The following is a 26,040-nucleotide window of genomic DNA, read 5'->3' as shown; positions in this document are numbered from 1 at the left end:
AATATATAAAAAAAGGTTATATATTGCTTTAGTGACTAACATGTTGTGATCAGTGGTTCCCGGGAATCTAACTCTGTATTTCCCTTAGGAACAAGGGTTCAGTAAGTAGTCCTTAATTCAGTGTTGGCAATAACTTTGAGACAGTCTGGAACCTGAGACCTGAGACCCTTGGCTGCAATGCTTGCACCTGGTAAACATCTCCTTGAACAACAAAATACAAAGAAACTATAAAGGACTAAAAACAATTGTGTGCATGCAAAGTTGGGGAAAGGGCGTCCCTAATAGCTCAGCTGATAAAGAATCCGCCTGCAATGCAGGAGACCCCGGTTCCATTCCTGGGTTGGAAAGATCCCCTGGAGAAGGGATAGGCTACCCACTCCAGTATTCATGGGCTTCCCTGGTGTCTCAGCTGGTAAAGAATCCGCCCGTAATGCGGGAGACCTGGGTTCAATCCCTGGGTGGGGAAGATTCCCTTGCAGAAGGCACAGCAACCCACTCCAGAATTCTTGCCTGGAGAATCCCATTGACGGAGGAACCTGGCGGGCTACAGGCCATGGGGTCGCAGAGTCCCACACCACTAAGCGACTAAGCACAGCACAGTTGGGGCTAATTATCAAAAACAAAAAAGAGACCACAAAAAACCCAACTGCCACTCCTGAAGAGCCAGGAGCAAAAGCAGGGCACTGCACTTGCAATCTGCATTGAACAGAGGTGGGCATTTAAAAGTGAGCTCTGCAGACGTGGTCCCTAAAAATTGAAAAAGTCTGTGGTACCACAATTCTGTGGGAACCCAGATTAGTTTTTCCCTACCTTGAGCGGATACAAATACACTTTTTTTTTCTTCCCTTTTTAACAGTAACTGCAGTGCTTGCTTGCTAAGTGTCTTCAGTCGTGTCCGACTCTGTGAGACCCTATTGACTGCAGCCCGCCAGGCTCCTCTGTCCCTGGGATTCTCCAGGCAAGAATACTGGAGTGGGTTGCCATGCCCTCCTCCAGGGGATCCGCCCCACCCAGGGATCTAACCGACGTCTCTTCAGTCTCCGGCCTTGGCAGGGGTGGGCTGTGTTTCTTTACCATTAGCGCCACCTGGGAAACCCAACTGCAGTGAACCCTCCCATGATCTTTAATCAAGCTGTTTAGCTCTTAGTTAATTTCCTGTCTCTTTAAGACCCAAGTCGGCTGTTTCGCCCCACTCAGAAATGGCTGCGCCGGCTTCACGCGCTCTGCGCATGCTTCTTGAACACAATTTGGCGCCGAGACAATTCAGTGACTTTTGCAGCGCAAGATGGGGACTTGGCGGCGGGCGAGATCGAACTTCCCGGCATGCTTTGCAGTCGGGCCGCGAGGCCCCGCGTCTAGTGATGGGGAGCCCCTGGTGCTTGACGCCGCCAAATCGGCCGTAGAGGTGGACGTTGTGACCGGGAGCCGGGAACTGGAAGGCCGAGGAGTGGAAAGATGGAAGCGTGGCGCTGTGTGAGGAGGGGCTACGGCCGCTGTGTGGTGGGGAGAGGCCGGTCAGTAGGGCTGGGTGGCGGGAGGGAAGAGGGAGGGGCGGGCGGCCCGGGGGCGGGAGCGGGCGACCCGGGGGAACCGGGGCGGGGCGGGCTGGGGTGTCGGGGTTGGAAGAGGAAGAGGGTCCGGGCCGCGGTGCAGCCGGGACAGACCTCTGGAGACCCTGAGGGATAGGTAATCCCGGCGCGCGGCCCGCGCAGAGCGGGCCGAGGCGCCGAACGCGTCGGCCGAGGGCCGGGCTCGTGCTTCCCCGGGCCGGGCTGGCCTCGGAGCCCCGGCCCACTTCCCGTAACCCAGCCCGAGCCTCCGGGTCCCCGGCCTCCTCCCCCAACCCCGCGGAGCCCCGGGCGGGGAGCTGCGGGTCAGTTAGCGAGGCCACCGTCCGCCGTGGGTCCGGGGCGGCCTGACCCCGAGGGAGGCGCGCGCCTTGTGCACACGCCCAGGGGATGCTCTCTTGGTGTGTGGATGCCCGGCAAACTTTTCCCCTCCCCGACCCTGGGATCCCAACCTTTCACGGTGATTACCAAATTCTGGTTCCACATCGATATTACCGGATAATTTGTGAAATTGACTTATCTTTGAATAAAAATCACTTCAAGAGGTGCTGCCCACATTAGCACCTTTCTAAGTAGTATCCACGAGTTGCTGGCTTTGATATACTGATTTTTTTCCTAATACACTTTAAAATAAATGCTTAGATATTATTTAATTGTGTACCATATGAAACTGACTGGTGTGTTATCACACGTGGGAAACATTGCACCCTCTTAGTTTATACGTAAGTTACGGGGATCAGGTTTTGACTCCTGGAGTTTGGGGACTTTACTGTTCGTAGGCAGCGTTTCCTGAGTACCAGCTGTGTGCCACGCACTGTCCTAGGCACTTGGGAAGAGACCCAGATTAAAACGAATTAGGGTGCTCTGCCCCACAGGAGCCCATCAACTTAAGAGAAAATAAGTCTGCATAAGTAACCACAAATACAGTGAATAAGTTTTGTAGTGCAAGTATTATGTTAGAATACGGTAGCTTATTGGGATAGAAGGTGTATTGCTTTTCTCCAGATCTCTATGGCTTTCAGACTTGTCACAAAACAGGATAGACTTACCCATGTCATGCCTTTAAAAGTTTACAATTATGTTGACTTTAGAGAGCAGTTTGAGAATGGGTAAACTGCTCAATAAATTTATATAATAATAAAAATGTAAATGCTGTTGAAACAAATCTGACATATAAAAGTCAAATAACAGTATATACAATTTAAACAAAATTCCTTTGGTGATTAAAGTGGAGATTATTGACATTGACTTGGAAATATAGCTTTAATGAATTCTGGAGGACAGGAGGCATCTTTCTCAGAGTTGTAGCTATTTGCCAGATAGTGTTTTTTGTTTTTTTTTTTTTTTCAGATAGTGTTTTAATGCTTAAGTTGCATTGTTTCATAAGAGAGCCTGAGAGCAATATATCTTTTCAAAATAATGATAACACTATTTTGGAGACATTTTTCACTAGAGAGCCTATCATATAATTGGTATCAGATAATTGGTGCTGTAGGGTTTGGAGTGTTGGTGAATTTCTAGTAAGTAATTCTTTTTCATTTCCCTCAAGGAGGAGCAAGCTTTAAAGAGAAAAAAGTAGCATGGAAAAATAAATTATGTACTGATTAGCAGGAGAGGTAGGTAGTTTTGTGAAGTAGTGACAGGCTTCTGTTTTCTTAGCTATAAAGATGTTTGGAAAATAAAACCTTGGTATAAAAAAGTTGTTCAGAAACATATTTTTACTCCAAACTCAGGTTAGAGAGATTCACTTTTATTATAGTCAGCTTATGTGTTCTATATTCAAGTATTATGTGTGCTGTGGGTTTTATTTGTCCATTAGGTTTCATTAGATGCTAGAAAGCTACTCAATACGGTTTGGTGACTGGTTTATCTCTCAGTTGAATTGTGTGGACTTTTGGAAGTTTTATCTGGTACTTGGGGAGGCTGGTGGATTCTCTGTTAAGTATTTAGAATACCATTCATAGTTGTTTAGGGAGCGTTTTGAGGTATTGCCACTAGCAGTGAAATCTTTCAGATTGGGAAGTCAGATTTTAAATATTAGACATTACCTTCCCTTGAGGAAACAGATTTAGATTCTGTGTAGTATATAGCTGAACAAAAAGTGGTACCTCAAGGAGTGTATTTATTTCTTTTAGATACCCCATGTTACCCCACCACCAGAAGAGTCTGGGCAGAGACTGGACTACACCGTGGGAGAATCTGCAAAAGTGTTGCTGGAACAGACATATTTCTAGTTGTATGAGGTGGCCTGGACATTATTCTCGTGCTCCTTACCCATACTTCAGTAGTAGGCATTTCTCACTAAATTGGCGACCACCTTGTTTGTTTGAGTCTAGAGCTCCGTTTCAGTACTGGAACTGGAGACCTGACAGCCTGAGCCAGACTTCTTTGATTCATCTCTCTAGTTACATCATGAACTCTGAGGGAGATGAGCCTTCATCAAAACGAAGAAAACACCAAGGTAAAGGTGACATTTATCTTGGTGCAGAAATAGACATAAGCCATAGAGTAATTGAAACTTTTCATATTTAATTCTTAAGAAAACCTCCTGCAGGTTTTAGAAGTGTTTGATGTTTATTTTTAACCAGTACTTTTCTGTTAGGGAAACAAATTATTTTTTAAAATTAAGTCTTTAAAAAAAAAATCTTCAATTAATTGTGTATTTCTGGCAGTAAAAATAAAAGTCACTCTTCATATAAAGTTGGAAAACAATGGAGAACCAGATGGCAACATTAAGAATAATTTTAAAATTCACTGTTTTTGAAACAAAGGTTCTTAGATTTCTTAGAAATTGATACATGTATTCTTGGGATTCCACAGATCTATTAAAAAACATCATGTTTTCATTTTTAATGTTAGCATTATTATATAAGACAAAAGAATTTCCTTAAATAGAAACAATCATAAGTGAAAAATATTTTCTTACAGAATCACATTTTAGCTTATTAAATTTATATTTCTCATGATGGATCTTTAGACATAATCAAGAGTCTTTGGGAAGTTTATCTTTTAAGCACATCTTATTCAACTTTGAGACAGTTTTTTCTAGCTATCTTGGTTATTTCTATTTTTCTCCTGTTCTTTTTACTCTCAACAATTCACCAGACTCTCTGAGCTGCCAGCCCTGCCCCCCTCCAAAAGTATACACGAGTAGTCTAAGTATTGGAATTGTCATTCTTATTGAGCTACAGTTGTCAATGAAGATCATTCCTCTGAAGATACTTGGAAATAGGCTGTGTGGGTGTTAATTTGCAGGGAGCAGACATAAGTTTGTCAAAGGAAGGCGTTGAGAGCTAGTCTTACCTGGGAGTCAGATCTAGATTAGTTAGAGCTCTTCTAAGTAGACTTCTACACATTTAAGTAGAAATTCTAATTACTCAGAAGAAGTGGAAATCTATTTGTATAGCGCTTAACGACCAATGTGTTTGCAAACAGGTATTTGTTTGAATGATTAAAAGGTATATTTGAATCATTAAAATTAGGTTCCTAAGAACAACCCATCTTCTAAGGCTGTATGAGGACATGAGATGGCTGCTCGTTCACGTAGTCATTGTTCATCAGGTTGACACGCTTCTCTTCTGTTTAGCCTTTTGTGAATCTGGTGGGCTCTCAGGTGGAGAGGTGGCGTAGTGACCCCAGGCATGGGCTTAGGAAGCGCTCCCGCTCTCTGCTCCACCACTAACTGTGTGAGTTTGGACAGGTTACTGAGCCTCCCTTCTCCTTGGTTTCCTAGTGTAAAATAATACCTGCTTTGAAAGCCTGTGGAGGATGAAGTGAGACATATTCAAAGTGCCTAACACATTGTTGGCTTCATAGTAGGTACTCAGAAAATCCTGGTGGTGTTGTTTTCCCTTTAATGGATGGGGAATTACATTTACAGACCGATAAACTTTGATTGCAACCTGACTCTCTATATGTCCGTTCTTCCTAGGTTTTGTGAATAAGGAAAATGCTCTTCGTTAAGCCATATTTGTGACTTCTGATATTTCACTAATACTACTTTTCAATCAAGAGAACAGCATTGCTAACTTGCCTGTCACTTTAAAGTGGTATTTGAAGGATTTGTGTGACCCAATTATGACCTTTTAATTAGGCACCCTAGAAACCCAATCAGGCCTAATTGCTTGCTTTTTTTGACTCATCTGTCTTCTCTGCTGTGACCACCTTGTTCCTCCTGACATGGAAGGTATATAAACTTTTGTAGTGTGAATTTATGTTGTGAAGTCTGTGAAAGCCAAAGACTGTCCACTCTCTCAGTAGTTTTCAAATCGTCTTCCATGGAACCCTAGCATTCAAACAAATTTCTGTATGTTTATTCAAAGCAAATGTGGTCAGAATAAAATGTGTTTACCCCATCATCCCAGCCCCAGTCCCAGCCTACCAGGGGTTGATGGTCAGGACATGAAAAATAATGTCAAAGGGTTATACAGACTGTAGAAGTCTGAAAGCTACTGTATTGATTTGATCGTCTTGTGGTCTTGGTCATTTAAAAAAATGGAATTGCCAAAAGAGTTGGTTTAAACTCTTAATTGCCAGGACTATACAAATCTTATGCTTTTATATGCCTTTACATATACATATTTTATAAGAAAGCATGAATGAATTTAATGCAGCACTGCCCCCAGGGTAGTGCTGTAAGTTTGCAATGATAGCTAACATTTTGTTGTATGACTAGAACCCTCTCCATCTCCTATACATAAGATTTAATGATTTGTGGCTAAAACCGTAGACAGTCCCCAGTTTATGAGGGAATTGTGTTCTCAATAATCAGTTCTTAAGAATCAATTCTGTTTTCCTCATAGAAACTATGTTACAAATCTCAGAGTAGCTGTGCAGAGTCAATATAAGTAGCTTTAGTTCTGGCCTTTAGGGGTTCGGTTCACTTCATTTCAGCCACTCAGTCGTGTCCGACTCTTTGAGACCCCATGAACTGCAGCACACTAGGCTTCCCTGTCCATCACCAACTCCCAGAGTTCACCCAAACTCATGTGCATTGAATTGGTGATGCCATCCAACCATCTCATCCTCTGTCATCCCCTTGTCCTGCCCTCAATCTTTCCCAGCATCAGGGTCTTTTCAAATGAGTCAACTCTTTGCATCAGGAGGCCAACGTATTAAGAGTTTAGCTTCAACATAAGTCCTTCCCATGAACACCCAGGACTGATCTCCTTTAGGATGGACTGGTTGGATCTCCTTGCAGTCCAAGGGACTCTCCAAGAGTCTTCTCCAACACCATAGTTCAAAAGCATCAATTCTTCTGTGCTCAGCTTTCTTTATAGTCCAACTCTCACATCCATACATGACTACTGGAAAAACCGTAGCTTTGACTAGACAAACCTTTGTTGACACAGTAATGTCTCTGCTTTATAATATGCTGTCTAGGTTGGTCATAACTTTCTTTCCAAGGAGTAAGCGTCTTTTAATTTCATGGTTGCAATCACCGTCTGCAGTGATTTTGGAGCCCAAAAAAAGAAAGGCCTTTAGGAGTAGGATTCTCCATATTCAGTGAAGGATAAGGGATAGTTTCCCTCTCTTTCCTGGGCATAATACAAGCACTGGGCTAAATTATGTGATAGTTGAATGCTTTTATTAATTTGGTTTTCTTTCCTTCATCATTTTTTACCTTTCTCCTCAGGCTTTTAGTACCTTTATGGTATCATAATTCCAACTCCCCTGTTCCACTCAGACCTCGATATTCATAAAAACTACCTTACTCTTCTGTCCTCTGATCAGAATTCTATTCCTTCAGTGCAGCAGATAGCAGCTTTTAGATTTTGAGCGAAGAAATCTGATTAAAGTCACTTAAAATTTTCACTTCATTGACATTTCTAGAGTGTACTGATACTTTTTTTCCTTTCACCTTTTTTGAGATATAACTGACATTACTAGCATGGTCTAAGTTTAAGGTGAACAGCATAATGATTTACCTTTACATACATCATGGAAGGATTACCACAATAAGTTTTGTGAACCTCCATCATCCCAAAGAGATACAACAGAAAAGGGAAAGAAATATTTTGTATGTAATGTGAGCTTTTAGAATTTACTCTAACAACCATCATATAGAACATACTACAGTGTTAATTAAATTTACCATGTTGTACATCACATCCCTAGTACTTATTTATCTTATAACTGAAAGTTTGTACCTTTTGACTGCCTGCAGCTAGTTCCCCTACCCCACTAGAGTATGTTGATATTCTGTAAATATATCATAATTGCAGAAGATTTGGAAAAATCTTTCACAGTCCTTCCTATCAGAGATAATTACTCTTAAAAATAGTGGTATATTTCCTTGTAGTCTTTTCCTCCCATGTTTAGAATACTCTTCCTTAATTTATTTTTTATTTAATTTTTAATTGGAGAAACAGGAATTCTAAATCAGTGAAATGAAAGCCTTGCAGGAAAAGGGAGATATACTAGGGCTGAGATTTTCTCATATCATCTAATTGTGCTTGAAAGTCCATCTTCAAATATTTTTGTTTCCCGAGTTCATCCCGTTTCTTGTTTTTCCCTTCTGAGCTTATAGATTCTCTAAGAAGTTCCACATTTGTCTTCATAGCTTTCATGACAGTAAGAGTATCCTCCTTATTGGTGGGGAGAGGAAGATCGAAGGAGTATGTGTGTTGTGTATGAGTATTTATATATATGGTACTGTGTTTATATATCTATAGATACATATATATGTGTGTATATGTATTTTTTTTAAGTAGTCTTGTCTAAATCAAAGACTGCTTATAATTTCAGAATTTCTTGCTATTTCATCTTGTTCTCAATACTTTTTCAGTGTACATGGTGTCTTTGCGGAATATAAACTGTCACACATTCCTGATTGTTGCATGCTAGGTTTGTCAATCAGGAGTTATCATTTACTAGCATTGTATAGCTATGTTACATTTAACTTTTGCTTTGGCGTGCATTAAAAATATTTCTTTTGTTTATTTCGTTAGCATTCTTCCAGTAAATACTGCTTCCATTTACTGTCATTATATGCCCTTCATTCACGTCTAAACCAGATTTCTCAGATGAACTGTCTCAGGAACATAGTTAAGCATTTGATGATCCCGTCATACTAGTAGGTGATAAAATACAATATGAAATTATCTTGTTGAAAGACCAGCTGTGCCATACATATTGTCCTGGCTCTGAAGTTGCCGAGCATGTCTGTGGCAAATCCATGTCGTGACCATGGGAAGGTGAGAAATCATGACCCCTGTATAGTCTTAGCTTTGTTAACCCACACTCAGAGCCCTCTTAAACATGCTTTGTGCCTCTCGGGTCAGGCAGTGTGTCATTTTATGGTCTTCGTAAACAATTTGACGACCTTTTCTAGTCATGAGGTGCTACAGTACCACATCCTAGGGGAAAACATTCTGTTCATTGCCTGTAAGAGTTTTTAAAAGGCAAAAAATACTTATGTGCAGGAAAATATATGATCTTTTTTTTTATTCTTTGTATTTTGTCTAATATATTTTAACAGGCACAATACAGCGGCATTGGGAATATATATGTAACCATAATAAAGAAAACACGAAGATCCTAGGAGACGAAAATGTTGACCCCATATGTGAAGACAGTGAGAGCAAGTTTGACTTTTCAGTGATGTCTTATAATATACTGTCACAAGATTTACTGGAAGACAATTCACACCTTTATAAACACTGCCGGCGGCCAGTATTACACTGGAGTTTTAGGTTTCCCAATATTCTGAAAGAAATTAAACACTTTGATGCAGATGTAAGTGTAAAATATCAGAATTTTTCACCTAAGGAAAAGTTGGATTCATTTCTGAACTAAATGGTTTTTTACCCCTTTTGTTTCTGAAGTCAGAAGGGAAGGCCTGTATAGTTATAGGTGAATTCCCTAGCAGTCCAGTGGTTAGGACTCTGTGCTTAACACTGCCCGAGGCTCGAGTTCCGTTCCCGGTCGGGGAACTACGATCCCGCAAGCCACAGTATGGCCAAAAAAAATTTTTTTTAATAGATAAGATGATGGAACAGCTTTGAGTAGGGTATTATAATTTTGGAGGAATAACTTGCTAATGGTTGTTGATATAAATGATTACATAACTTTTCAGAAAAGATCCAAAAATTTTTTTAAGTATCAGTTTTGAGACGGGCTGGTACAATATTAAGTGTTCAGTAAATACTTCCTTTGATTGAAAATTTTAATAATTCATGCAAAAATTAATTTAGATGATGGCATTCAAAAAATTACCTCTTAAGAAACGACTAGGAGGATTTAGTATGAATGAACTTGTAAATTCAGGAAAAATATTCCAGCATATAAATTATAAATATTTCCTTTGGGAAATACCAGTTTTGGATAATAAGAGGGATTCATGTGAGTAAAGGTCATGGTTTTGGGGACTGATCAAACTTGGAGACATTAATTTGATAGATTTATACAAGAAAAAATTATTTCAGCTTTCATCAGGTTTTTAGAATTTTAGAAACCTATTTTTAAAACAAAAGCACCAGAAAGTTCATATTTGTATTTTTTTGTTTTAATTCAAGCCATTTTTTCTTCCAAGGTACTTTGTTTGCAAGAAGTTCAAGAAGATCATTATGGAACCGAGATCAGGCCAAGTTTGGAATCACTGGGTACAAATGTAACTTTTATTTTAGCCAGATTTACTTAATGGGTTGTTAAAGCATAGCTTGATAACAAAGGTGTGTGGTATATTTGGACTAAAAATTTTAATTTTGAAAAACCGCTTAATACCCATTTCAAGAGGTCAAGAAAAGATTGAAGTATTTCAAATGGGAACTTTTGTGTTGATACGTATTTTAGTTCAAATGGAAGGATGTGCAAGAATCTCTTCATAGCTGCCTTTCCAGGGGTCTCTTTGCCTTCTACCAGACTCCTAAGATTCTGAGTTCCATGAGATCAGGGAGCACTGTATCTAGTTCATCATTTTATGACACCCGTGTCCACAGTGCCTAATTGAATGAGTACCTTTAGAAACAGGTCATCTCTTTGAGAAATGCTGCCTACGTTGCGTTCATTCATCCAGCACGTATTTTTTTGAGTGTCTACTGTACACCATGCACTGTTGAAGGCAGTGGGGATAGAGCAGTGAGCAAAACAGGTAACAGGTCCCTATCCTTGCGGAGCATACGTCCTAGTGGAGAAAGGCCAAGAGTAAACTGGACAGACAAGTAAACAGTACCTCAGGTAATGAGAGTTTTCTGGAGAAAAGCACAGGAAAGGGGAAATGGGTCAGCTTTCAGTTTTACAAAATGATCCAAGAAAGCAACTTTTGGGTAAAGACTTAAAGGAGGTGAAGGAACAGTGGTGACTGGAGTACTCCGGGTAGTGGAGATGGCTACGGGAAGGCTGGGGTGCCTTGAGGCAAGAGAAGCTGCTGTGTGTGGAGTGGAAAAAGCAGGGAAGAGTTAGAGGCAAACAGGTGAGAGATCTGGGGTCGGGGGAGAGGGCAACGATGACTATAAGGTCAGTGTCTTTGCCTTGACTCTGATTTCTGTCAGGATGGAAATGGGAGTGTGATAACATACACGCATGTAACACTGCAGTCTGCTGGTAAAAAAAATCTGTTTGACCCAATCATAGACTTTTTTTATTCCAACACTTTTTAACATCCTACATTACTAATATTTTTAAAAACACACTTCCGTAAACATTGTCCCGGCTTCCCGGGTGCTCAGAGGGTAAAGCGTCTGCCTGCCGTGTGGCATACCCGGATTTGATCCCTGAGTCGGGAAGATCTCCTGGAGATGGAAATGGCAACCCACTCCGGTATTCTTGCCTGGAAAATCCCATGGACAGAGGATCCTGGCAGGCTACAGTCCATGGGGTTGCAAAGAGTCAGACACGGCTGAGTGACTTCACTCACATTGTCCAAAAATTAGAATTTCGTTTTACCATATATATTATTTTTTGCAAGTGTGGCAAAACACAGTACTGTTACTTTCATATATATATGAAAAAACAGTCATCTTTGTAAAAATGTTTTTCTTTCTTACAGGTTATCACTGTGAATACAAGATGCGGACAGGAAGGAAGCCTGATGGTTGTGCCATTTGCTTCAAACATTCCAAGTTCTCACTCTTGTCAGTGAACCCCGTGGAATTCTACCGCCGCGATGTTCCTCTACTGGACAGAGACAACGTTGGATTAGTGTTGCTCTTGCAGCCCAAGATTCCAAGCGCCGCCTCCCCTGCCATCTGCGTAGCTAACACACATCTGTTGTATAACCCGAGGCGAGGTGACATTAAACTGACCCAATTGGCAATGCTTCTGGCAGAGATTTCCAGTGTTGCCCATCAGAAAGATGGCAGCCTCTGCCCCATTGTTATGTGTGGGGACTTCAATTCTGTTCCTGGTTCTCCACTCTATAGTTTTATTAAGGAAGGAAAATTGAATTATGAAGGACTTGCCATAGGAAAGGTAAGTGCACTCCTCCTTATTAGGAGGTGGGTGTAAGTCTCTTCATTGTAAAGTGAGGACAGAGCTTTACCTTGTAAAGTAATCCCAGAGCTGTTTGGAAACCTCAGATGAGTCGGTTTACCAAGCTGCAGTGATGATCCATAGCTACTCATAAGTAATTATATTCACTGGATTGAATTCACTTTTCCATCTATTTGTGACAACATTCTGCTTGGAGGAAGTAGGAGCCAACAACAAATTCAGAATGGGGGTGAAGAAGGGAAATAAAAGGATTGACAGCATGAGTCCTTCATAAACAAGGAACTACTCACAGGTGCAGAGGAGCGTTCTGAATGCCAGATGTGGGCAAAAGAGTTAGAAAAACAGTAATTTAATATTTGCTTATTATATAAATTTTCCTTTACATAAGGATAAATATTTCAGTTGTTTAGCTGAGTATAATTTATCCCATGTTTTTATTTTTATTGTTCTTCTGCTTAGTTCAGATCCTTTCCTCTTCAGTACATTTAACCAGACCCTTACCACCGAGTTTTGGATGACAGTTTAAAATTTTATGAGTTGATCTTTCTTAGTGTTTTATATAACAGGAACTATAATGCAGGTAGTAAAAAAAGGAGAAGTATTAGTCCAAAGCTATAGATGATTTAGATTTCCAAATTCAAGAAAAACATGCATAGGAAAAATTACCATTTTTATGTAAGTAATAATGTTTTCTGAACTGTATTTGAGCAAAGTTTTACAAGCACAAATGATATAATGAATAAAGGATAATATTTACCATTCTTGGATTTCCTTTCATTTAAGAAATAAACTTTTCAGTACATAATTTAAAATCTATCCACCTAAGATACCTGTTGAAATTTTGTTTAGGTATCTGGCCAGGAACAGTCTTCACGGGGACAAAGAATTTTATCTATTCCAATTTGGCCCCCAAACCTAGGTATCTCACAGAACTGTGTGTATGAGGTACAGCAGTTACCAAAAGTAGAAAAGCCAGGTAAGTGTTTGCAATCCATTTCGGCAGTCTTGATAATAGTGTTCCCTTTGAAGGCATGCAACTAAAATTTTAAAGAGAGAACATCTCAGAGATGAATATTCATTTATAAAAGCATAGAGTTGTTCATTTTTTTTTTTTTTTTTTAAGAACTCTGATTACCTTTTGAAAATCAACTTCCAAAATTACTTTTGCATGTTGCTTTGGACATGTTTGTGTTTTATTTTTGCTAATTCTGGAGAACGTCATAATACAGATTCTGGGATGAACCATTTAACTAGGCATCTATCTAAACAAGATATGCCTTAACTATTGTTCCTAGAGTAAAAGTACTCTAAGGCAAAGTAGAACAAAACAATACACTGATAGTATTACTAAGCTTCTCTTTGTTCTTCCAGACGGTGATCTGACACAGACAGAGCCGGACAAGACAGAGGTCCTGGTAACAGCGGAAAAGTGAGTTCTGGAAAGCAGCAGTAGACATGTGCTGACTCTAGTTGAGTAAAGAAATCATTTCCCAAAAATCACTTGGTTAAAAAATAAAGCTGATGATACTTTGTGCTGGTGAAGAACACTGGCTCTTAGTCAAAGAGACCTGAGTTCTAACCCTGACTTTGCTGCTCTTTAGCTGTGTGATTTTAAGCAAGAAATTGAACATTTTTAAAAGATTGTTTCTTTATAAATTGGTTGTTATGGGAACTAGATGAGACAAAGCATGTAAAACTCAGTGTTTAACATACAGTAAGCACTTAAGCATTGTTGTTTATAGAAATAATTTGTCCATGGACCTGAACCCACTGACATTGCTATTACTTAAAACAAAGGTGAAGAACACAGAAAAATATCTCTGAGATTTCAAGAGGATCCTTAGCCTCCTTTAACTGCTTACTGGATCTCAAAAATAAATCTATAGGAGAATTGATCCAAAAAAAGAATATGGCTGTAGAAAGATAATTACCTAAACTTATCTCTTAAACTACAGGGAGAGGTCATCATAGGTAGCCAGGTAAAGATGCCTGGGTTTGTTTTTATTAAAGAATCATGGATGCTTAGGGCTGTGGTTGAAAAACATATATATTTAATACAACAGGATGGAGACTTTGATTTGTGTCTTAGGAGATTCTCAAAATGTCTTGTTTTTTTCATAGTATGATTCTTCTATAGCTTTGACTTTTGTTTTAACACTTAAATTTCAGAATCACCTCTAATTCTTTTTATCTGCCTTCTTAGTCTTATTATATTTTGTATATCTCGTTTGGGGAAAATATCTCTTAAATAAGAACTAGTAAGAAAGAAGCAATTTTTTTTTAATTTAAAAAAATTATTTAAAAATTTTAAACCTTTCACAGTAGAAACTTCCGAGTGAGATCATTAAAAAGGCTACTCTTGCTAGCAGATACTTAGTTTTGAGTAATTCTGAAATCTTTTTATAACACAATAGAGTATAAGAAAAAGTACTTATATCTTTAAAATACAGTGAGTGTCTTTATATGCATACTTGTATCTGTAAACTAAAATGTTAGTAGTAAGAACAGTTTGCAGTAGACCTAATTTACATTTAGTAATATTGTAACTATAAGTCCTTAGATATAAAAAGTTTCTAAAACTTGGCAGTAGAATGATTTGAAGCAATTACCTGTGCTTATTGACCTATGAGCTCTTTAAACGCAGGGCAGCACCTTTATCTGTGTATCCTTAGCACTCAAGAGATAGTGCCTGGAACTTAGAGATGTTTGATAAATGTGTGTTGGATGAACAAAATAATGTCTTTTAAATTTTGTTTTGTTTCATGAAATAAAATATCCTTAAAATTCATGATGTATTAATGGGAGATGATTTTTAAACCTTTTGCCTGTAACATCATGTGTATTTAAAAAATGGGGTAATTGTAAGCCAGTATATAGAAGCTGTTTTAAAATGCAGTACAAAATTATCTCACATACCATAGCAAGGATAACCATGGAAAAATATGGCCTCTCTGACATCAAAAGTCTGTCAGTTCTAAATAATATTCCTAAAGGCCACTTTAATTTTCTATTTTAGAAGCAGCAAACTTACAAATTATTTTGGAATATGTGTTCATTAGTAAGTGGAGGCTCTCAAATGTGTTATAATTAATTTTAATAATCACATTGGTATGTTAATTATTGAGCTCCTCCACCCCACCCCACTTAGTATAGCCCTATTAATGGATTTTGGATATCACTGCATAAATAAAGAAATGTGAAATTGTGCTATGGTTTGTTTAAATAAATATTGTCCTAATGTCTGGTTTTGTCTGGAAATTTAAGTGAAAAAGTGCTTTAAGTAGGAGGAATTATAAAAATCATGAAAAACTTGATGGATGCTACTTTTTTTTTCCTTCAATTTAGGTTATCTTCAAATTTACAGCACCATTTCAGCTTGTCATCTGTTTATTCACATTATTTTCCTGACACTGGAATCCCAGAAGTGACCACCTGTCATTCCCGAAGTGCCATAACTGTGGATTATATTTTCTATTCTGCTGAAAAGGAAGGTGTTGCAGAGCAGCCAGGTAAAGAATGCGTGTAATCTTGAATTCTGCTTGAGAACACAGTAACTAAAAACTTCAGGGCTGAAGCTGAGAAAGCCAAACATCTGGATAAAGTTCTCGATTTAGAAATTAAAAATATTTTAAAATTGGTAATGTATTTGACAGATTGGTAATGTATCTGAGTAAATCAGTTTATCACCTGCAAAAGATGGAGGCAGTGAAATACCTCAAAGCAAATTATTCCCTGTGAATTACATCCTCAGCTCTAGCCTCCAATCCCAGTCACCTTCTGAGTTGCTTTTTAGATCTTTTATATTGCCTTTTGGTTTTTACTCACCACAAGTTTATTGTTTTTCTTGCGACAGCAGTATCATACAGTTTTGTACTTAAATTTTACTAAGGTATGCTGCCTTCATTGTAGGGCCTTGCTTGTACTACCAAAGCTGACAGTTTTGTCATGTTGACCCTGGAATATTGGTTCTTTCTGGAAAGAGAAGTCTGAAAAGTGTGTTTTCAAAAAGCAAAGGTGATAAAACACTTTTCCTTGTATGATTCATTGAAAACAAGGTATTAATATTGGTTAAAGGATTTAACGTGGAGAAGAAAGTGAGGTTTAAAGTAGTGAAAATGATGAGTTGCTTAGTTGTGTCTGACCTTCTAACAACCCCATGGACTAGTCCATCAGGCTCTTCTGTCCATGGGATTCTCCAGGCAAGAATACTAGAGTGGGTTGTTGTTCCCTTTTCCAGGGGATCTTCCTAACCCAGGGATTGAACCTGGGTCTCCTGCATTGCAGGAAAATTCTTTACAGATTCTTTACACCAGGGAACTGGGAGTCAGAAAAGTATTCAGAAAACTGAAAATCCTAAATGTGGGCAGCTATTTTGTCTTTTCTGATTTTCCTCTTTTTTCTCTTCCTTTTCCTTTTTTTCAGTGCTACTTTTCTTTCCCAATTTTCCCTTCTGCTTTTTTCTTTCTCTCCAAAAGTAACCTTACTAGTAACACTCAGGAGATGGCCAACTCCTCTCCCCTAGATCAACTCTACAAAATAACCTTGCTGCTTTGAATTTGTATGTTAGTTCTGGTAGTTGTCATACTATATATATCCACTAGATGGCGGGAGTGTGCCATGGACCAGCATCTCCAATGTTAACATTAAGAGCCTGTCTTCTTTTATTCCACTTCTGTGGGTACTGACTCTCTGGGACCAAATTATACTAATTTATTCTGCAGTCACTTAATAAATGTTCTACTTAGATGTGGCTTAGTCTTTCAGTTTTATACAATTACAGAAAAGTTGATGGGTGAATTTCTTAGGTAGTTGTCAATCTCAAATTACTCTTCACATTCTTACGTGTTACATTGATATTTTCTTCTAAAGATGATTTGTAGAATTTGAAATTGAAAAAAAAAATCTGAAATAGGAAAGCAAACATCTGAGACTGCTGTTTGTTTGAGAGTTATAATTAGGTTATAACAATAAAAAACTAACCATATTTTAAACTTTCATATTAGACTTCCAGGGCAGTGTCAAGTTACATATCATTTTTTTCTTTTAAAGACTTCTGTGGTCAATTTACAACCTGTTGTTTCACTAAATGTGTATGTGCTTTTTTAATGTAGGAGCTGAAGTTACTTTGGTTGGTGGCTTGAAACTTCTAGCCAGACTGTCACTGCTTACAGAAGAAGACTTATGGACTGTTAATGGACTTCCAAATGAAAATAACTCTTCGGATCACCTGCCTTTATTGGCTAAATTCAGACTTGAGCTCTGACTTTTGATTACATATATACTTTGCGTTCCCATTTGGTTTTTTTTTCCCCCAAAGAGTTCTTAAGAGTTTGCATGTTTATTTATTTTTACACTATGAAATTTCTGAAGAGGTTTATGTTAAATGTTTGAAACAGGTAACAGAAGAAACAAGTTTACACTTTTTTTTTTAATAATGAAAAAATATTTTCCTGACAAGTGAGATCTAAATGCTGTTGATTGCAAAAAAAGTTGTAAATATTTATTCTAAATCCCAGTAAAATTGACAGTGATTTTTAAATACGGCTCAACTTCTTTAGTCTCTTAGGAAAGAATTTCGTGTTTTTAGCAAGCTTTAAGGTGGATCCAAAATATCTTTTGAGTTCTTGCAAACCACAACTCATTCCCTTGCAGAAGGCCTGATTTCATCAATAGGATCATGTCTGTTGAGTCCTAACTCATTCATCTCAGAAATTATTGGGTTGTTCACAAGTATCTAACCATTTTAGTTTGTCTTTGATGGGGCTTGATAGTACTTTTTAGAACTGTACAAATTGCTTAATCCATTTTATTACCATCCTGAGCCATGGAATGTGCCTGCATTTTATTGGGAAAATGTAGGTCACCGTAACTAGTGGGATGAGGTGTTTTGGACAAGCCCACCCTCCATCCTATAGTGGACTATATAGGATGCCTAAGAGAGTCATTCTGGGGTCATGCCTTGGGTTTCCCTAGTAATTTTTTTTTTTTTTTCTAGTTTCAAGAAAAGATTCTGGATTGAAGGAAAGATTTTACTTTACCGAACCAATCCTGTAGAAATTTATTAGGAAACTTGTATTTGGAACAAAGTGGCAGCTATAAGATTCTTTTTATTTGCCTCAGAAATAAGAGCAAGCCAGCAGAACTCTAGAGGGGAGATATTAACTTGGAGACCTAAGACTCTTTAATAGTTGATATTAACTGTTTTGTTGTGGTTCAACTGTTGTCGTTTCTATAATGTTTTGGGTTTCTGTCTTTATCATGATTCAGCAGTGTGAGATGGTGCTGGTCTTTTTTATAAAGTTGGTTAAGAGTGGGTCTGAAAAATCCTGCAGTTGGCTCTTAATGAGTGTTTGAATCATTTTAAAACCTAAGTGAAAATTTACTCTTTTCTAGAATTGGGATCAAAGAACTATGTACATTTTTACTAAGTAATTTTATATTGAATTATTCTGAATTATAAAAGTTTTTTACAGTGGGTTTTCTGAATAGAATGCTTCATTTTAAATTAGCAGCAGTAGTTACTTTATAGGCTCGGACTTTTTCTACTGAAGTATTTACAGCAATTATTAAAAAATAAATAAACCAGATAAATACCCCCCAAAAGTATGTGGGTTGTAAGGATTTGCCTAGTAAAAGTTATAGTGTTATAGAAATACTTGTTTATTGTATCACTTTTTTTTTTAACTTAACAGTATTAACCGTATAGTTCTAGGATTTTCCACATTTTGTAGTAACAGTTTTCAAAGTATTACATGTTCTGATTAGCAGATATTGTCATCAGCGAATGGTAACAGCAGATAGTATTTTTATCCCTTTTAGTATTAGGGAAAGAAAAATGAAGATTCATGGATAAGTATGTTGTATGAATTTGTTAACAACTAACTTTATATATAGGTATTCTTGATAAACGAACATCCCTGAAAACCTCTGAAAACTTATTTTTTTGTATCCTGATTAATATATTGTGATTTTAGGCCCTTTTCACGTACTTCACTTTGAGTTAATCCCATAAAATTGCTTTCAACTTTAGCAATTTAGAATGAAGTAGTAGTATGTGTACTGTAGGCCAAGGAATCCTTTGTAACTTTCTCACAGGCTTTTAAAGCGCCACTAAAATTAACTGTCCACGTGTCTTTACTTTGTTTGATCAGAAGAGTTAATAACTGTTGGAGCCTTGTATTTACCTGCCATAAGCAATTAAATTTGGTTAATTGCTGAAACCAAATCTCCCCATCTCACCTGCTGTGCTATCCAGGTTTTAAATGGAAAGGGATATATTGCAGAATTGCAATAATGAAATTTTGGTTTTACTATAGCTTTTGATATCAGTAGGTGTGTTTGAAATTGTCTTTTCTGGAATTTAGCAACTTGTCTGCTCTTAACCCTTTGCTTTCCTAAAAACACTAAGTTAGAGATCCAGAGTTCAAAGGGTTGGAAAAACATTCACTTTGTCAAGTCATTTGCACTTTGTCCATGTAAGTTACCTAATAAATTATTGTAGTAGTACATTTGTGCCTGACGGTTTTGTGGTAGATGAAATAAGCTGTGTAGTTCACTTGTTGCCTTGTGTGATGCCAAAATATAAGGAAGCCAATAAGTGAATTAAGATACACCAAAATAGTGATAAATTTAATACAGAATCTGAAAATTGTGGAAGAAGACAAGGGTGAGAGTGATAAATTAATTTACTAGAACAAGTATATAATAAGAGGAATAAAAAAAAATGACACCATTTATATTTTTAGAAGGAAAACAATCCTTGAGTTTCCAGGATGATTTTATTGAAAGTCCCATGCTGTGTATAAACATACAAGTAATGAGAAAAACATTAAATTGAAACATGCACTTATCTGGCATTCTCTAAAATACCATTATACAAGTTTTCATTTACTTAGAAAAATACCCACTAAAACAATCACAGTTTTTCTTAAGAGATCTAAAAAAAATGTATTGGCCAGAACAAAGTCCAAGAGAATAAACAAGATTCTGAATTGTATGTCAAAAAAAACTGTACAAGGTTGTACATAAAACTAGAGCTTACAAAAGCCTCGGGTATAGTAAGAATACGTAATTAGGATTTCCAAAGTTCTATTTACCAATATCTATTAATAAAATCCTTATGAAATAATTGACTTAGAAAAAGTGAAATGCTCATGATTTCAGAGTGTATAGAAAATACTAAATATCACTTTCTGAAATAAAAGTACTCAAAACAGCACAACATGTAGTCTAGAATCAAGAGTCCTGTCATTCATTTAAACTTTGCAAGTATTTTCACAATGGCTTAAGCATAAAATTTCTCTTGCATTAACTTTTTTTAAAAACTAGATTTCAAATCATTTCATGGATTTTATCTTTTGAATTATAACCAGATTTAAAATCAATTCTGTGGGGTAAAAGATAAATCATGTCATTTTTTTTCCCTTACCGTATTACCAATTCACTAGAATGTAAATTTGGTACTTTTCTTGTGTCCTTTAGAAATTAACGTATTCCATTGGCAATAAAAAGAGTAACAACTAAGAACATTTTAACTTATTTTCATGTTTCTGTGACTAACTCTTGCTTTGGGGAAATAAGTCTTAAAATCAAGAAGTGGGTGTGGAAGAAATCAGGTTACTGATTGAATCTTGAAGCCAGTTGGCAGTTTTAAGGCTTAGATATCAGCATATTAGAAACAGGTTGTATTCCTAATTCCTTCCCCCTTCTGTGGGGGACAAGGATATGCAAATGTTGACATTCCATATTTTAGACTGGACTGTACTTAATACTTGGGAAATCCTATTCCAAGCCCTTAGGATGGCTGCAGTATTATATGTAGTCTACTTATTGGATATAATAAACTTTCAGATTGGTAAACATGATTACAGTTCATCTAGAGAGAGCCAAGTCCGTATTTCAGAATGAAAATGAAATGATTCACGGACTACTCCAAACATCTAAATACATGTGGCCAGGAGGCTGCAAATGGGTTTGTCTTGAGAAGATTAAAATAACTCATTTTCAATTCTACTGATAGTACTATTCTTAAAAGTGGTTAAGTCCTGAATGTGTTTAACTGGTTTAATCTAACTGAGATGTAGATTGGACTTACTTGGTCCTTTTTCATGTAAAGGACATTTGACTTCTTTTTTCAGGGAAAGTACTTTCCATTAATAACACTGATTCTTAGGGTATAGTGAGCTCAGTTGCACATGGCTAAAGGATAGAGTCTTCTTCCTTCCCGTATTGCCCTCAGGGGTAAAGAATCTGAATGAGCAGATTTTTTTACTCCCTTCCCAAAATCAGGTAAAGAAAGCCAGAGGGGGAGGCCCCAAACTGAAATAACATTTTTGTTGACTAGCAGACTTCACTTAAATATGCTTTTTGGTCTCCTGAGTTGGCATGGTTGCTAAGATCAAACAAGTGAAGTAGAAGCTGTACTCTTGATAATACACAGACTTGGTGTGTGAGTTACTCTGTGATCTGCAGCAGAAGTTACACTGTAACTGCCATATGCAGGCCAGATACTCACACCATGCTCCTTAGAGAACATCAGGAGAACATCAGGCTATAAGGTGTAACACTGTACCGGAAGTCTTTTCCATTTGAAAAACAAAGATTCTGCTTCTCCAATTCACTGCCTTTTCCAATACCAGTTCCTAAATATCATGAAGTGGTACCTAAAAATGGTACTGGGAAATAATCACATCATGCCATATTTGGTCTTAATATAAGACGTCAGAACACATACCCAACAACAGTGAGTCCTGCAGAACCAAGGCCTGACTCAGAGCTTAAAACTCAGGTGAAATGTGAACAGAAAGGTTACCTAGTTCTCAAGACCTACTGATTCTCTGTCTCGGTCTCTGTCTGAGTGTGGTATTGTCAGAGGTAATCGCAATACTGCTAAATGTGTGTAACAGTGCATGACCTCGTGTGCTTTTCACTGGAGTCTGCAAAGTTTAAATGTTAGTGACAGAACACAGACTAGCTTCTGAACTTGCTTTTCTGTTTTGTTTTGAAAGAACGAAAGCTGCTGTCAGTGAATGCTGTAAGAAAGATTAGGAAAGTAGTAACTCCAAGATCCCGAAAATGATCTCCCGTATTGCCAGAATTTCAGTGCTCTTTAAGGAAACACTTGCATATAATACCTAAAATCTCATTACGTGTGCACCAGGAAAAAAATTCCAAACCTCGTGGAGATCCCCATGGGAAATACTGGGGAAACAATACAAATAGAATTAAAAAAAAAAAAACAACCCACCATTATGTTTGCATATCTGATGTCAAGATGCTGAGGTAATATTGACTGCTTAAAAAAAACCCCACCAATCTTTGCCTCTGTTATTGCTGAAAAAGACATTAATACTGATTGAGTTACCTTACTGTATCAAAAGTGGGAGGGGGGAGGGCTTCATAAACATGGACTACTAGTGAGGCATAATGTTCAAAGCAAGTAAAAGAAAGTAGGTAAATGGGAAAATAAAAAAAACTACAGTTATGGTCTTACCCTTTCTATCTGGAGTGAGGGGGACAGTCCAACCCCAGTGGGGTCTACCACAGCCTTTTCTTGGTTGTCCCTTCATGAGTTTTTTTGTTGTTGTTACCAGCCACTCAGAGTCTACTTCCAAGTGAATCCGTAAGAATAAAATTCACCAGTTCTCAATAAATAGCTGCAGTTCCTCCTGAAGATGCTGGGTAAAGGCAGAGAAAAGCACCATAGAAGCCCTGCTGCTGCGGTAGGGCCGGCCTAAATCCGGATCTGATAGCCCACTTCGTTCAGAGTGCTGACGTCAGCCGCCTTTTCAGGCAGTGCAGGCCTGCGGGGGAGAGAAAGATGGTGGGGGGAGAGGGGAGGGGATACAGAAAGATCATTTAGCGTTGTTGTCAGGGCCCTCGACCCTTTGGGTATTTCCACAGCACACCCCACCGCGCCCCCCACCACCCACCAGCCTTGGCTCCCAACTCTACTTCTTGTTCTGAAGTCCGCCTTTATAGGCTTTAAGGAGCCTTTTAACAGGTTTTCAATGTAAAGTTCAAAACGAAAGGTACAGGTTGCTGAATGAGTTTGTTTAACTTCAAGCCTGAATTTGGGCACACTGTAACCTCTGACACGTATCTGTAACCCTTGCAAGGGTCTAAAGTTCGACTACAACAGAACTAAGCACCTGAACCAGATGCTCCTAGAAACCTTGGCGTCCTCAGTGCCCTGGGGAAGCCCAGCACCTCCCAGATGTCTGGGGTGACTCAGGTTCTCCTAGACATTGTCCGTCTCTATTTCAGGCTTGAAGGTATAAACTTAGGATGAATCTTTCAGAATTCATCTGAAAAAGCATGTCCATGTGGAAAATCATTCTAAGGCAAATCACCTCTCTTCCCCAAATGTAATACATTTTCTCATGTACTTTGCAATATGACACTACATTCAAGCATTCACGGGAGTCATACAAGAAAGTACTTCAAGCTGGGGAAAGAAGTCCTTCAGCAGCTCATCATCTGTCTTTTAAAACTGTCTTTAAAACTACTTCCTAGGAGACTTCCCGACATAAGATCATGCCTAAGCATTCTCAGGATTTATCTCACAATTTTTTTTTCCCATTTTTAAAATGAGTGTGGGTAGCCATTCCCTGCTCCAGGGGATCTTCTCAACTCAGGGATCGAACCTGGGTCTCCTGCATTGCAGGCGGATTCTTTACCATCTGAGTCATCAGGGAAGCCATTAACTCACTAGTTAGCAGCTAATTCAGACATGATACTAGTAACGGTGTTGAGTTATTAGTATGCGGAATAAGAACAAGTTCGAGCAAGTGCTCCAGAATCCTTTCAGAGAAGCAGCCACATCTAAAATGAAGTCCAGAAAACCATCTAAGAGTCTGTCTTCTCCCCTGGGATCTCGCACACCACGTGGGCCCTGAGCCATGGCGGCTCTGAGATCTCCCACTGCCTCCAAAGGTTAAGCAGTTCCTTGTGCTTTAACAAGAGAACCCCTTGCTCCGCGGTCCTCGCAGCATTTATCAATCAGCTCGCCTCACCTTTCCGAGCCTTTCTTGCATAAGCTTTCTTCCTGTCCTGGCATTTTCCTCAATACCAAGTCACACCTCTCCTCCTCCTGAAACTCTAAAGGTGCTGCCCTTCATATGTGAGATGAAAGCTAGTAAGACCCTAGCTTCCTAATGTTTCTCAGGGGCTGGGATAAACCCACACTCGCCTATTTTCTCTCCCTCGTTTCTGCGACCAACAGCACCTGCTGGAAAGTCCGTGGCAGGACAGGCGACAGGGAAGGTCAAGGAATGAACAAACCCCTCCCGCTGAGCCCGTAACAGGGGCTTCCCTGGGGTCCCTGCAGCGACGGGCCACAAGCGCGAGCCACTCGGACGCCACCTGCTCTGAAGCCACTTCTTGGCCACTCTCCTGGCTTCCTCTTGAAGCCTCTCAGCCGCAAGGAAGAGCATTTTCACCTTTTATTCAAGTTTCTATGTTCCTGAAACTTCTCCCTTTATCTTTACCACGTTCTGCTCTCAGCATCCTTGAAAACAGATGCACTTTGCCTTGGGGCCCTTTGGCCTTCTTTTTCTAAACGTTTCCTTAACTATTCCGCCAGTTCCCCCAAGCCCCCAGTTGCTGAGAAACCACCACTATAAATAGCTTTTATTTATTAGGCACTTACTCTGTACCAAGCATTGTTCTAAGGGGCTTACACGGGTCAATTCATTCCCACCACTCCCACCACAGCCTTCCAGTGCTGATACTGTTACCATCCATTTGACGGAGGAAGAAAGAGAGGCCCTGAAAGTTTGGAAACATGCTCAAAGTCACGTGGTTAGCAAGAGGTGGAAACCAGAATTTTCCTCCAGAATCAAAAGTGGATGACCTTGATCAAGATGCAATGACATTGACCCTCGGTCTCCTGCTCCCCACACAGAGCATCCTCCCAAGTATCTGAGGAAGACGTCAGGCCACTCCTGTCTCTGCATCTTGGCTTCTGGATTGCCTCCCGCATGTCTCTTCTCATCCCTTCAAGGACCAACCCAGATGCCACTTCCCCGTGAAGGATTTTCTGATGAAATCTCCCCGCAATGCACCGCTCCTTGCTCCACATGCTCTGCCATCTCCTTCTGTACATCGTTGGAGCGGGTCCCCAACTCCTGTTAGGCACCAGGCCACACAGCAGGGAGCCAGCGGCTGCTCCCCGCCACGAGCATTACTGCCTGAACCATCCCCACCTCACGCTGGTCCACGGAAAAACTGTCTTCCATGAAAATTCCCTGGTGCCAAAAAGGTTGGGGTCCACTAGGTTAAAGAATCCCAAAGGTTCATAATTCTTGAGTCTGCATCAGAGTCTGCAAACAACTTTAGAGCATGGATCAAGTAAATTCATCTGCAAATCCCCACTGTTGAATATTCTGTACCTCTCAATAAACTCTGGTCTAGTTCCTTTGCTGTTTTTAATCGCTAAGTCATGGCCTACTCTTTACGACCCCATGGACTGTAGTCTGCCGGGCTCCTCTGTCTTAGGGATTTCCCAGGCAAGAACACTGGAGTGGGTTGCCATTTCCTTCTCCAGGGGATCTTCCTGATCCAGGGATCAAACTCTCATCTCCTACATTGCAGGAAGATTTTTCAGTGCTGAGCCACCAGGGAAGCCGGTCTAGTTCCTACTAAATGGCTGATAGGATTTCATTATGATAGTTTTGTGATGGGATATTTTTATTTTAACAAAGTCCTAAGCCAGAATTCAAGCCATCATGAACAAACATTCTAAGAATTAACTAGAAGATTTTTTTTTCTGTATATAGGAGAGGCTTTACCTTATCTTTGAAGGTCACTTGGGGAACCTGCCTACTTGTACAGCTGAATTTGGTTCTGCGACAACAGACAGCGTGGGGCCTTCCAACGGAAAGGGACTAAGTCGTCTCCTTCCTCTGTACCCCCACCCTCCTGCCTCCCACAACGGCCCTGAACACAGGGGAGGAGGGAAAAAGGCTAAAACTGGCAGAACTGTGGTGTTGGAGAAGACTCTTGAGAGTCCCTTGGATTCCAAGGAGATCAAACCCATCCA

General features: G+C 39.2%; 2 protein-coding genes across 13 annotated transcripts in view; one reads left to right on the top strand and one right to left on the bottom strand.

Annotated features, from left to right (window-relative positions):
- The first annotated feature begins 1,275 nt into the window (after nt 1-1,275).
- On the top strand, nt 1,276-19,507 carry ANGEL2 (angel homolog 2). 9 transcript variants are annotated; one of them, XM_043484969.1, is made up of 9 exons: nt 1,276-1,473; nt 3,704-4,029; nt 9,049-9,305; nt 10,102-10,171; nt 11,557-11,978; nt 12,849-12,975; nt 13,371-13,428; nt 15,345-15,508; nt 17,111-19,507. In XM_043484969.1, the coding sequence occupies exons 1-9, from the start codon at nt 1,286-1,288 to the stop codon at nt 17,260-17,262; spliced, it is 1,764 nt and encodes a 587-aa protein (XP_043340904.1). In that variant the 5' UTR covers nt 1,276-1,285; the 3' UTR covers nt 17,263-19,507. The 9 variants fall into 9 exon arrangements, with proteins under 9 accessions (XP_043340904.1, XP_043340906.1, XP_043340912.1 ...); XM_043484971.1 differs by having other exon boundaries at nt 1,317-1,514; XM_043484974.1 differs by lacking the exon at nt 3,704-4,029 and adding an exon at nt 5,500-5,754 and having other exon boundaries at nt 1,379-1,514.
- Nucleotides 19,508-19,735: 228 nt separating this feature from the next.
- Nucleotides 19,736-26,040, bottom strand: part of VASH2 (vasohibin 2) — a 38,954-nt gene continuing 32,649 nt past the window's right edge. For all 4 annotated transcript variants that reach the window (XM_043484979.1, XM_043484980.1, XM_043484981.1 and 1 more), the window contains one exon: nt 19,736-22,801. In XM_043484979.1, the coding sequence (XP_043340914.1) occupies nt 22,732-22,801 (70 nt within the window). In that variant the 3' untranslated portion in view covers nt 19,736-22,731. The remainder of the gene's footprint in view (nt 22,802-26,040) is intronic.

This window comes from Cervus canadensis, chromosome 13 (assembly GCF_019320065.1).
Source record: "Cervus canadensis isolate Bull #8, Minnesota chromosome 13, ASM1932006v1, whole genome shotgun sequence".
NCBI lineage: Eukaryota > Metazoa > Chordata > Mammalia > Artiodactyla > Cervidae > Cervus > Cervus canadensis.
Note: the sequence above shows the minus strand (reverse complement) of the source record. Positions and strands in the feature narration are given on the sequence as shown.

Bases quoted from the DNA above. Each gene is read 5' to 3' on its own strand.
- ANGEL2 (XM_043484969.1), top strand. From the start codon at position 1,286: ATGGGGACTTGGCGGCGGGCGAGATCGAACTTCCCGGCATGCTTTGCA. The intron at 4,030-9,048 runs GTAAAGGTGACA...ATATTTTAACAG, and splicing joins AAAACGAAGAAAACACCAAG to GCACAATACAGCGGCATTGG. The intron at 13,429-15,344 runs GTGAGTTCTGGA...CCTTCAATTTAG, and splicing joins GTCCTGGTAACAGCGGAAAA to GTTATCTTCAAATTTACAGC.